This window comes from Bradysia coprophila, unplaced genomic scaffold, assembly GCF_014529535.1.
Source record: "Bradysia coprophila strain Holo2 unplaced genomic scaffold, BU_Bcop_v1 contig_297, whole genome shotgun sequence".
NCBI lineage: Eukaryota > Metazoa > Arthropoda > Insecta > Diptera > Sciaridae > Bradysia > Bradysia coprophila.
In genome coordinates this window covers 987267-1001004 of record NW_023503555.1, presented here as the reverse complement: position 1 = coordinate 1001004, position 13738 = coordinate 987267, and the positions used below count along the sequence as shown (strand labels likewise).

General features: G+C 38.4%; 1 protein-coding gene across 1 annotated transcript; it reads right to left on the bottom strand.

Moving 5' to 3' along the window:
* Positions 1-2008: 2008 nt before the first annotated feature.
* On the bottom strand, positions 2009-12661 carry LOC119078610 (zinc finger protein 658B-like). Its single transcript, XM_037186205.1, has 13 exons — positions 12363-12661; positions 12135-12254; positions 11995-12066; positions 11820-11906; positions 11588-11752; positions 7632-7766; positions 6926-7568; positions 5886-6859; positions 3982-4158; positions 3654-3921; positions 3248-3586; positions 2990-3168; positions 2009-2853 (listed from the first exon to the last, which is right to left on the bottom strand). The coding sequence occupies exons 1-13, from the start codon at positions 12549-12551 to the stop codon at positions 2116-2118; spliced, it is 4086 nt and encodes a 1361-aa protein (XP_037042100.1). The 5' UTR covers positions 12552-12661; the 3' UTR covers positions 2009-2115.
* Positions 12662-13738: the final 1077 nt, after the last annotated feature.

Genomic DNA, 13738 nt, shown 5'->3' with positions numbered 1-13738 from the left:
ACCCAACGTTACAGCTAGCACAATGGGCCCAAACGGTGGCCCCTGTGCGTGTTTTACTCAGTAAAACGGCTGCATTTAACAATAAAAAAAACTTTTTACGTTTACCCGAAGATCTATAAACATTTTAGGGGAGATCGATTTCTTGGGGCGCGAATGAAACAAGTCCACAGAAAATCTTAGACGTCGAAAAACCTCTTTTCAGACAATGGTCCGGAACAACTTCATGTGGCGAACAAAACAAAATTTGAAAATTTTCGTGTGGCGGTATATTGAACCATTCTCATCTTCACCAATAAAAACTTACTTACTTAGCAGCCTCTGTCAACCCAAGCTCTACTATTTATCAGTCAGGCTGACTCTACTGACTTTCTCCACTCGTTCCTGTCCTCGGCCAGACGTCTCCAATCCACAACTCCTTAGTGATCTAGTATCTTCGACCACACAGTCTATCCATCTCTTCCATGGTCGCCCTCTCGGTCTATGTACTTCAAATTTCCTGTCGAGGGCTTTCTTGGCAGTTCGGTCAGCATTCATCCTAGCCATATGTACCGCCCGCTCGCTGATTTTACTGCGGCTGTGATAAAATTCTTCCCAAAAATTTCGGACAATTCTATATTCTGCTCTTGTTTTGATGTCATAGACCACGTCTCGCAACCATTCATGACGATGCGTCGAACTACACTAGTTTTGTAGAGTCGGAGCTTTGTTGCACGGGATACAAGTTAGCTTTTGAACTGGTTTCAGTGCATTAAAACACTCTAGACACGGAGGTATGGATGCCTGTAGGTATAAACAGTGGAGATAGCACTCTGGTAGTAAATTTTTAAAATGTTCAATCTTCTCGTACGCTCGCATCAAAAGCTACTACTTTTCGGTGTCCGACGTCTTCTCGATGTTTTTTCTCCTAGATGTGTAATGGGAAGTTAATCAATTGATATGATCATTAGTCTTAGCCTAAGACTGTTAGGGATGGTAGCTACAATTTACCGTACATTCAAGTAAAAAAGTGAAGAATTTTTTTATGGAGGAATAACCGATTAAAGGTGAAAATGGTCCAATGTACCACTACTGAAGATGAAGTTGTTCCAGACCATAGTCTAAATAGTTATTTATGGACGATATTAATCAAATTCTCGAGCTGTAGCTTGAACGAAGTGAGGGCGACAAGTGAAGATGCCTAAGATCTACCGTTCGCAACAGATGCGTGAATAAGTTTTTATACCGAGCGCTTAAATAACGGGAAATATCCCAAAATTTATGTTAGTCTTAGGCATGAAAAAATAGTTTTTCGGGACCATCCTTGTTAGACAATAGGGTGGATCGATATCAACAACTTGAATACGGACATTTCTTCCTATTTGTAGCTTGCCCATACTAATGTTACTGCAGAGACGCTTCCACGCCCGGATTGGCGCTATATGGATGATTCACTTATTGTATGAACGAAAGGCTTTTTCCAAATTTTCTTCAGTCAAGTTCCGAATGGAGACCCTCTAAGTAGCTAGTCTGAGTCTAGATTTCGTTGATTTCGTCAACTTCCAAACCTTTTCTGCGAGGCATCGTTAACTGGTAAGGGCTCTTCTGTTGCCAACACATCATCTTAGCTTAACCCGTTACAGACGGCAAGCATTTAGCTAGTATTATTATCGGGTCTATTATTTCCATCAAAGTATTTATGATCTGTTGATTTCAAATCTTGTACTTTAATTTTTAATCCTATCACAATTCTATTCATTTGCCATGTCTTCCACATACATTTTTATAATTACCCCACACTATGCGTCCCGACTTTCCATACAAAAACAGTGGCCAATGGTCCATTAAAGAAAGTTTAAAGTTTAAAGTTAAAGAAAAGGTTTTTTTTAGATTTTCTTCGTTCTTTGTCATACAACAGCTTCGAACTCCGTCTGAATAAGACTTTCGAGTAATGCTCGCAGCTTGCGGGTCACAGGCGAGGGATATTAATGTTCTTTCGCGTAATTCTTCAATAAGACACGATACATTCGGTAACAAAATATCAATTTTATTTATAGTCCTAGTCCTAGTCCCCACCCCACATTTTACAATTTTTTTTTTTTTTTTTACAAAATTTCACATTTTTCTTCTCCGGGAAGCTTATTTGTCTATCTGGTGACCCATTAAATTATAACTAATACCTGAGCTGATGCCACTCTCGACATCATGGAAATTTCGTATGTGCCTCTGCAGAATGTATCTCTTGGAAAAGGCTTTATTGCAATATTGGCACAGCATTGTTCGTTCCGTTTCATGTACTCGGGTAATGTGCTTATCTAATGACTGCTTTGTGCTATATGTCTGCCGGCATGTGGCGCATTTAAATTCGTTGGCTGGATTGTGCAACATCAACGTATGGTTCTTGAAGTGTTCCAATCGACCGAAAGATTTGCCACATTCGTTGCACTTGTAACTCTTCGTTTGCATCGTATGCAGCAATTTCATATGGCGACAGAGGGCCGACTGCGAACTCAGTCGCTTCAGGCACACGTCGCATTTGAATGGATTGTTTGGATTATGCGACATTTCCAAATGGCGTGCTAATTTCTCCGGGTCATTAAACGGTTGATGGCACTCCATGCAGCGGTGAACGATCATTGCCGGTTTGACGAGCGGTTCTCTGTGAACACGGGCATGTTTCTTGAGTTTAACGGCCGTGTTAAATGTCGCCGGACATAATTCACATTTGATGGATTTGAGGGTGTGAACGGTGTTAATATGCTTGTCCATTAGGTCGGCACGAACGAATCGCTTGTTGCAATGTTGGCATACAAATTCACCGAATCCGGTGTGCACTTTGCGATGATGTCGACGTAAAGCTGATGGATGCGTGAAAGTCTTGACGGATACAGAGAAAATTGATATAAGTTGAAGACACGCAAAAGTATAATGCGCGAGGGGTCACTGACTTCCAGGCATTATTTTGAAGTAAGTTCCCCCTCCTTATAATGTAAAGTCGTGACCGAAAATTTACCTTTGCGCACGTCTCGCATTTGTATGGATTGACGTCACTGTGATGCACATTTGTGTGAATGGTTAGGTCTGTTGTCGATGAGAAACGTTTCGGACATTGACTGCAGATGTATTTTCTGTACTCGGTGTGCGTATGTAAAATGTGCATTTTGACTAAGTATTGCGCATGAAACCTTTTGCCTGTAAAAAGAAACCACACAAGCCAGACGTACTGTAGCATTCCGATTAAAGTGGGGACTGTAGACGTTGAAGTACTTACCACACAATTCGCACATGAATTTCTTCTCTGCCTCATGTAAGTAGATATGGCGTCGTAACGTGGAAGCCTGAGAAAATGATCGAGAACAGCGATCACATTGAAAGGGTTTCGTTTCCATATGGATGGGATAGTGCAGCTTGAGAAAGTATTTCGTCGAGAAACTCTTGTGGCACACATCGCATTCGAAACTTTTCACATGCACTACTTTATGTCGCTGGTATTCTTCGTATTCGGTAAACCTTTCGGGACACTGGCGACACGCAATTATTCTAACACGACCTTCGTCGTGGGTAACCTGATGACGATTCTTACGGAACAACGTTTCGAATGGCTTACGACCTGCACGGAAATGCAATTGTTTTTCTTTTGATTATCGGTCAGGACTTTGACTCATGTTCGTACTTACACACATCGCATTTGAATGGTTTTGGTTTCGGTTTGGATTTTAGTCTCTTCTCGTTGCGCAGCTTATCTTTCTCTTCGGTGTGAACGGTTTGTTCGTGGCGTTTCAGGGAACTGGATGATGCACAATATTTATTGCACTTGAGGCATTTGTGGTTCGTATTTTTCGGAATATATCCATCAGAGTCAGAACTATCAGTATATTCATCCAGATTCGATTCGCTTTTGTTGTCCGCTTTGCTAGTTTTATTTGATGCTTTGTCGGCTTTCACCTGTATCAGAAGAAAGGGGTATCGTTCAAAAGACTAAAAAAATAGTTTCGCTTTGGCTACTTTTGAGCTACTATCAAGACTAAAGTCTTCATCATCATCATCATCCTCGTCATCGTCGTCGTCATCATCCACTTCATCATCGTCACCACCAAAATCTCCATTACCATTGTCGGAGCTGCTACCATCCGTTTCTATGTTTTCTTTGTTAGGTTCCTCTTTGATGTACAGTTCAGGTTTCTGAAACAGAAAGAAACAACGTTCTTGATATTCGCTTGGATTGGTTAACTTAAGTCTGACTTGTTGTTTACTCCGAAGTCCAATGTGAGACGTACCTAATGATAGGTCGTAAATCCACAAGTACTCTAAACTCTATGCGTTAAAGAGATGTGAAATTGTTGACCCCACAAATTGTTGTAATGAACTCACTTCTTAGAAATAAGCGTAAGTGTATCGCAACAAAATCATTGAATCTGCTACTTCATTTGTTAAAAATGTCTCTTAGTTCTCGATACAAAATCTATGACTTCATTATATTGAACATACATTGAACATATAAGGAAACACTAGCCAGAGATCATCGATTATTATTCGACGTTGTTTTCGATAGCAGATGGATGGATGGAGCGCGAAAGCAGTGTATCATTAGATATGTATACTCCCAGTCTCTATCAGACTCAACTATTCAAAACAAATGTTCATAAATCGCAGTTTATATTTATGTTTTATTATACTAATACTTTACTCTATGAAGAATTCGAAAACGATCTGGATGATTTGAGCAGCCTAAGGGGTATCTATTGACGTAATTCCATGGATTCTGTTGTTGAATTGCCAAAAGATAATATCTGTACAAGATAAGATTTGGATCGGAGGTCACCAATATCTACGTTAGTATTCTCAATGGTATGGAGAAAATTAAGAGCTCGAAAAAATTAGTTTTTTGTTCTACTGGAACCCTTTTGGAGCGGATTTAGGGTGGCCGGGAAATTTATCGAAACTTAGAATCGTGAGTTTTCGGACTTGTCACTTCACTAAGCCACGCAAACGAACATATCGACAGAGTACTTACTCAAAATCTCGGTTTTTTTCGAATCTGCTGACCAAATTATATGATTCAGCCGTGAAAGCAACAAAGTGTAATTTCCGTGTTATCGTTTTTGAGCGAGCTCAGTTTCTTGAAATAGGTGTTGACGTAACATAGAAACTGTGTTGATAGCTCTCTGCAACTAGGATTAGGATAAAGTGGGCAATTTGACCTTGTGTCGTAACATCCATTCGTAAACTATAATTTAAGAGAAGGCAAGTAACGCAAGCAGCATTATTGTCGGGTCGAGTCTAGTACTTCTTTTGATAAAAGAATGGTCAACAGATTGTTGCGAGATCTGTTACTTCATTTGTTTTGACGTACACTTTGCTATATAAAGCTACATCAGTTAGAGTTCATCGTTTCCTTTTGCCGTCTTGTTCGGTAACAGATAGAATATTTGCTTAGACAGTTGCGTATTGTCCGTTACATATCGTAAAGAATCGAAAATTCGAGAAAAGGACGAATACAATAGAAAAATAAAACTTTTGGATGGAAGGGCAATTCTTCGTAATTTCCAGGTACGGCACGCCTTCCAACAAATATCGACAAAATCCAATGAAGGACGTTAAAGCCCGTGAGCTCTGGGTATTTTAGCTTAAAAGAAGAATTTATCGTAATATTACTCGCCTGCAGTCGCCGTTTTGTCACTTGAAGAAATTCTAGCGAACGAAGAAGGGGAAGAAGAAAGAGTCTACACTAGAAATTTTATAGACCAAATTTTGCTAGCTAGCCACAGTTAGTGCTTTTGATGCAATCACTACAATACGATGAGAACAAACTACACAGCAGCAGCGCCTCTAAACACAACAAAGTCTTTCACATTTTTACAGTTTTTATTATCAAAAATTTGTTTGTCTGCATAACATTCCCATTTTCAATTGCTTATCATCTGATGATTTAGTTGAACATTAACATAATTCGCATCAGCAACACTGAACACACCGTCAACCCCAACCACACCGACGCCTACAACAGAACCACCACCACCACCACCACCCCCACTGTCCGAATCATGGAAATTTCGAATGTGTCGTTGAAGCGTGTAACGTTTCGAGAAGGCTTTGTTACAAAATTCGCACAGCATTGTTCGCTCCGTTTCATGCGCCCGCACGATATGCTTATCCAGAGATTGTTGTGTGCTGAACGTTTGCCTACACGTACTGCATTTGTACGGATTATCCGGATTGTGTAGCGTCAACGTGTGCGTCTTAATATGATCCAACCGGCAAAATGTCTTCTCACATTCGCTGCACTTAAAGCTTTTCTTTTGATCGGTATGCAGTTTCATGTGACGACCCAGGGCCGACTGTTGACTGAACCTTTTCAAGCATATGTCACACCTGAACGGATTCGACGGGTTGTGGAACATTTCTAGGTGGCGTAGCAGTTTATTGTGGTCGGTGAACGGTTGATGGCATTCGTTGCAGCGTTCTAGCACCCGTTTCACTATCGGTTTCTCATGCGATCGAGCATGTTTTTTCAGTTTTTCCGCCTTGTTAAAGGTGAATGAACACAGTTCGCATTTGAACGACTTTTCCGAGTGCACGTCGCCGATGTGCTTTTTCAAATGGTCCGATCTAACGAATCGCTTGTTGCAGTGTTCGCAAACGAACTCACAAATTCCGGTGTGTAGCTTTCTATGTCGCATCAACGCCGACGGATGATTAAATGTTTTCTCGCAGACGGTACATTTGTATGGATTGACTTCGCTGTGGTGCACGTTGATGTGGATGTTTAAAGCTGTGGTCGACGGAAACCGTTTCGGACATTGTGAACACATAAAGTTTCGGACCTTTGTATGCGTATGCAGGATGTGCATTTTCACCAAAAATTGAGCATGGAAGCGCTTCCCTGTGAAATGAAAGAATTTCTAGTTGAAACAAACTCACCCAAGACCGTCGGCACTTCTGTACTCACCACAAATCTCGCACATAAATCGTTTTTCGGCCTCGTGCAAATAAGTGTGCCTGCGTAGAGTGGACGCCTGTGAGAAGGATCTCGAGCACCGATCGCACTGAAATGGTTTCGTCTCCATATGGATGGGATAGTGCAGCTTGAGAAAGTATTTCGTAGTGAACGTTTTATGGCAGATGTCGCATTCGAAACTCTTGTTGTGCACCACTTTGTGTCGCTGGTATTCTTCGTATTCGGTGAACCGTTCTGGACACTGGCGACAGGCAATGATTCGCACTCGACCTTCCTCGTGTGTGACGAGATGGCGATTTTTCCGGAACAACGTTTCGAACGGCTTCTTGCACACATCACATTTGAATGGTTTCGGTTTTGGCTTCTTCGATTTTCTGATTTTGTCCTTATCCGCCGTGTGTACGGTTTGTTCGTGACGCTTCAGAGAACTGGACGATGAGTAGTAGTTGTTGCACTTTAGGCATTTGTAGCTCGTATTTTTTGGAACATAAGAGTCATCTTCAGCCCTATTGTCGTGGTTGTTGCGGGTCGGTTTTCTATCATCATCCTCGTCGTCTGAGTCATCATCATCATCTTCATCTTCTTCGCTGTCGTCGCGACTGTCCTTAGTTTTTGAATTCTTTTCCGTTTTTACCTAAAATAAACGGATTGTACTGGATGCGTGTGCAACACAATTTAGCTGTCGATCGATAATTACTTTCACTTTGCTTTTACGTTCTTCTTCATACACGTAATCTTCATCATCAGCATCACTATAATCGGTGTCAGAACTGTCGTATCGGACGTCTTCATTAACATCTGCCGGTTCTAGTTTGATGTCGGGTTCAGTTTTCTGAAATTGAAATGATTTAAGAAGATGGTTATGCTCGCACTTCCACGCCATAAATGTGATTTTAATTTTTCTAGATGCAACCCCATCCATAAAACAGGATGTCTACAGTAGCAAACAAACTAACAGAGGCACACACAGTGTCCATCATGTCATTTCATTGAGATTATGGGCGGACACGTAAGAGTGTACGGTGTGGGAACTACATGCATATAATTACTTCGTATCGTCCGAATGTAATCTTAAGTTTCGAAAGTACAATTTGTCGTTTTGAGTAAGCTTCTCGTGTTGAAACAAGTTTAGGCTTGTCGAATGACCAGCTTTGAAAAGTGAGTTGAAGAAACATTTTTTTCTAAATTTTGAAACTGAGACGAAATCCACGACTAGGTCATTTCTGTTACACAATCTAGAGACTATTTCTGTTCACTGGACATTTTCGCATTCAACTATCATGACGGATCCGTGCTAGTATAACCATATAATGTTTGACAATGTTCATCATACTTACTTTACTTAAGTTAAATAAAACATCACAACACCGTGAACTAGACAAACTTAAGCCAATTGGACTAATGCGCTTTGGTATCAAAAAGTAACATTTCAAACCGAATTTTAACCGAGTAACGTACAGAATCGTCGGTTGAACGTTTTAAAAATCAAATCGAAATAAAAGATCAAAATAGCAAACAATTTACATCAACCGTGGCTGGAAAAGAAAAATTCGCCATAAAAAAATGTAAAACGAAAAAGCTTGTACAATGATAAGCATCAGATATGTGGGACATCATTTTTGTCTTTTTATTGATCTCCCACTAACATTCATGAAGTCAATCTGGATCGATCAGAAAAAATTTAATTTATCGTCACTTATCGGGTCGCGGATGGATTTAAACACTATTTGAGCCTTGCAGAAGTTGATTTTTCGTGGTACAACCTGACATCTTGATTGGGTGTTTTGGCAGAAGTAACTTGAATCTTTCTTGCAGAAACTGGCCTAGCAATTGGATATTTCGTCAGAGGGAACCTAAATATTCCTTGTACAAATTGACCTAACAATTGTGTTTTTTGTCAAAAACAGCTTGAATCTTCTACAAACTGGCCTAACAGTTGGGTGTTTCGACAGAAGCTCTTGAATCATTCTTTTACAAACTAATCTAAAAATTGGTTGTTTCGATAATTGAGTGGAAATAGTGTATTTTAGATTATTCGCACCCGGGTGCAAACACAATTTACGAGACATTTGTTGTACGATTTTTGTTTATAATGTGCCGTAACGAGGGTAGGCCTACCATAGTGCACATCGCAGCCCTTACACATCGTAGAAAATCCAAATTAGTCGGGAAACAGATAATTTTTTTATAATTTACTTACATTCTTTACACAAAATAGAACAATTCTGCGTTTACAGAATTTCTTGTACGATGATTAGTCGGGAAACAGCTAAGTTTTATATTTTATTTTGATATATTGGCTTATTTTAAGAAAATAATTCTTCTATGAAAAAAATACAATTTTATATTTTTTAACTTGAAATGAAAATCCAGAAAAATTACATCAAATTTATTCAACAATCGGCAGTGTTATAACATGGCTCCGATGTGCATTTGTTATTGTTTATGTGTGGTAGTAAATGAACGTTCTACACTGTTCTAAAAAAACGTACAGCCTCCTGACAGTCTCTTGACAGTCTTTTTGAATATTTGAAAATATTTAGAAGAAAGTCGTACAAATTTATTAAAATGCTTTTTAAATATATTTTAATTAGCGTAAAAAAATTATGTAAACGCAGAATTGTTCTATTTTGTATAAAGAATGTAAATAAATTATAAAAATATTGTCTGTTTTCCGACTAATTCAAATATATTTAAAAATCATTTTAATAATTTTGTACGACTTTCTTCTCAATATTTTTAAATATTCAAAAAGACTGTCAGGAGGCTGTAAGTTTTTTAAAACAGTTTAGAACTTTCATTTACTAACACACACACAAACAGTAACAAAGGCACATCGGAGCCGTGTAATAACATTGCCGATTGTTGTATAAATTTGATGTGAGTTTTGTGGATTTTCATTTCAACCTTACAAATATAAAATTGAGTTTTTTTCATATGTTGTAGAAGAATTATTTTCTTAAAATAAGCTTATTTGTCAAAATAAATTATAAAAAGTCGCTGTTTCCCGACTAATTGTTGTCAAAATGAAGGTATAATGGTCAGGTAACTGACAAGTTTGAAACTCGAAAATTCGTCTGCCCTCACATTCACTTTCACAACAATGTCGATTCTCTGCGATCTGCGACGGTAAACATATACACTAGATCGTTAGGGCTCTTCCAGCGCTGAATAACAAAAGTCGTCCGAATCGATTCTATGGTTTCTACGCAAGAAATGACCTGCCTATAATTTGGTTTCCTAGTGGAAAATCTTATTTTGACCTGGTTCAAACTTGGAACCACTTACTACCAATAGACTTCACAAGTTTCATAATTAGTCGGGAAACAGACAAAATGTTTATAATTTATTTACATTCTTTACACAAAATAGAACAATTCTACGTATACAGAATTTCTTTTACAATAATTCAAATATATTTAAAAAGCATTTTAATAATTTTGTGCGACTTTCTTTTCAATATTTTTCAATATTCAAAAAGACTGTCAGTAGACTGTCAGGAGGCTGTAAGTTTTTTTAGAACAATTTAGAACTTTCATTTACTAACACACACAAACAATAACAAAGGCACATCGGAGCTGTGTAATAACATTGCCGATTGTTGTATTTTGATGTGAGTTTTGTGGATTTTCATTTCAACTTTTAAAATATAAAATTGTGTTTTTTTCATATGTTGTAGAAGAATTATTTTCTGAAAATAAGCCTTTTTGTCAAAATAAATTATAAAAAGTCGCTGTTTCCCGACTAATTGTTGAAACTCAGCAAACCCTTGAACTGTCTCTAATAGACCGAGAGCATACGTGCATACCAGTTCCTCCTAAGACTCGGTATATTTACGTGAAAAATAAAATTTTTATTTGAAGGCCTGCCGCGCCAGACAGGTTGTAAAATTGGAAATTTAACTTGTCTAACACAACACACCTTTCAACCAAAATTTAATTTCTAAATTTCACTCATCCTTTGGGACCAATACCTTCAATTCTAGATGTTCTACGATTCGTTCTCCCCGAGATATACCCTAGGCTAAGGCTCAAAAATAAAAGTCGTAGAAAAAATGCGTTTCGTATTGGGGCAAATGCAACAATTTAGCATACGTTTAAAACTACAGCTTAATGATGGACAGATGTACCGATATGTGGGCTTTCGGTCCATGATACATTCTGTATACAGGGTCGAAACCAACCTCATAGATTTGTCAAATTTTTACCAGATGCAAAATTTACAGTTTTTCAGTTAGTTATCGAAAGGTTGCTATAGTTCATAGTCTGTATGGGTTGTCTATACGGCAATTAACTCGGTATTTTTAGTGAGAAAAATCCCCGAAATTCAAGTGGTTGGTGGAAGTAATGAACAGCGACTCGGTATAGATAGAACAAAATTAATTTGCGACTGTGCTGCCACCGATTTTCGCACGATAAGAAGTAATTTCAGTAATTCACTCATGTTTGTTCAGCGTAAATTGACAAACATCCTCACTCAAATAACGCTAATGGAGCGATAGTCCATAGTCAGCCCTTAATTGAAAAATATTTTCGTCGGTCTAAATGCTAGATAGATAGGCCGTCCGGTTTCGTATAAAAGCAAAAGACTGCGCCTGAGCATCTTCAATCCGACAAAGTTTGAGCAATAAATGAATTTCTCGATTTCACTTACAATCACAATTTCCTCTTGTTTAACGGGTGATTCTGTCCAGGTCATCTGCGTAGGATCGAATTTGCTCTCCGAAACGCCAAACATTGACCCATCTTCATCATCAACTTTAATATTCGACGCAATCGGCTCCAGCGGTTCGTCTGAGGTAAACAATGGGTCAACAAACTAAAAACAACAACGACATTGTCATCAGCCAGAGATCAAAATCACACTACGAGATCGCGACTCTTACAACAATATCCTCTTCATCATCGCGTTGCTCTTTCCACAAATTGGATTCGGATTTGTTTTTCAGTTCCGATTCAGCGATCGGTTGCTCCTGGAATGAATTTGCATTTTGTTGTGAAAATTGAACTGTTACGATGACCAGACAAAATAGAACGAAAACGAAAAATGTAAATAGGTACCTCAACGACAGTGACGGGCAGTGGGGCTGGAAAGTAAATATCTGTCGTGTTACGTTTTCCATCGGTAACGATCTACGGAATGAAATTAGAAATTTTTGTCTTAACACTCAGAAGACAGACAATGAATGGAAACAATTTACTGTCGGTGGTATCACTTCGGGAACGTCACCCAAATTCTTGAACGGATATGCATGATCTTCAAACTTAACACGGCCACCAAACAGCTTAAAAAAGTCATAGTCTTTGATATCTCGCCGCACCTAAAACAATCCGATGGATACGAAACGTTTAAAACATTATTTTGTACGTGTCCCGGCTCGCAATCAACTAGCTATATTTCAACTACTGTGTATACGAATCGCACTAACATCAAAATGTTCTTCACAACAAAAGAAACGCTTTGTCGGATGGATGTAAACGCTTTCAGCACCAACCATTGCCAACCATTCTCGTTTCTTATTCTCGGGTACACTGACAAATATTCGATCCGGATAGTCGATACTCGATGCCTCACATGCTGGTACCATGCAGATCTTCTTTTCTGCCTTCGGAGGCATTTTCTTTCGTTGCAGCAAATGTGGTCCGAATGAAAATTTTCAGCAAAAAATATCACTGACAATGAACTCCGCCATTTAAATAAAAATAATATGACGACGATTACACTGCTAGACATCAAATGTCAAGGGGCAATGTGTGTGTTTGAATGTGACTGTGTATGTGTACACATTACAACATGCAGAGACATAACACTTTGTTAATAACATTTAAAAGCTATATTCAAGTACATCTGATTTCAGCCGACCGTCCTGAGATATTGCCTGGGAAAGTCATGTCCTTATAAGTCCTTATAAGGATTTTTTAAGTTTTTTTCAAGATCAATAACGCATATAATACGTAGTTATAATTTGGGATACTAATTCCAGTGGTTCTTGCACATACATTTCGTCACTACTTCCCCTCTCCTTGATTTCGGTTCAAGGATTATGGAATGTTCCACCGCAAAGTGTTATTGACTATTTTCCATATGAAAATTTCAATTTACTTTTACCTAACTATTTTATTGGTCCCGTTCCAGGATTAAATTATTTTTGTGACTGTTTATGGAGTAACTCATCCAAAATAATGTCGAATCCTTACGTTTCTAGCTCTTCGTTGTTCTAGACACTAGACATTTCTTACGTTTTCGCCTATTTTTTCGACTTTTAACAAGTTTGAAGTCACCAGGGTCCAGATCCTAAAGATAAGGACGTCTTCATGGTCCACTGTCTTCCCTATCCTAGAACTTCTGAACTAGAGGGAATTCTGACGATTTTTCTGGTTCATTTCTGTATTCTGTCGATGGTTTAAGGTAACAGCAGGCCAGTTCATAAGAAAAAAAAAGAAAAGGTTTTAAAGGTTTTCATATGAATGGCATTTACGGCCGGAAAAAAGATTTTCCATTTTCCGGAGAAAAATCTGTTATCGATAACGACGACAAAATAATGACAAGATCTGGGTAATATAGTCTTTCATATAGTTCCCTTGACTGAAAGTCAGAGTCTTACATCAGAAAATACAGAAAAATGTGAGTAAGAAAATGGTTCACTGTGATTGAAAATGTATGAAATGCTATGAAAAACGTTAAATGTGGGTAACAAAAAATCGTTGAAGGCACGATATATTGAGTAATTTTTAACCAATTTGGATGATTCTTTTTTTTAAATACGTGGAATTAAAATCCTGAGGCTAAGTTCGAAGATGGGCT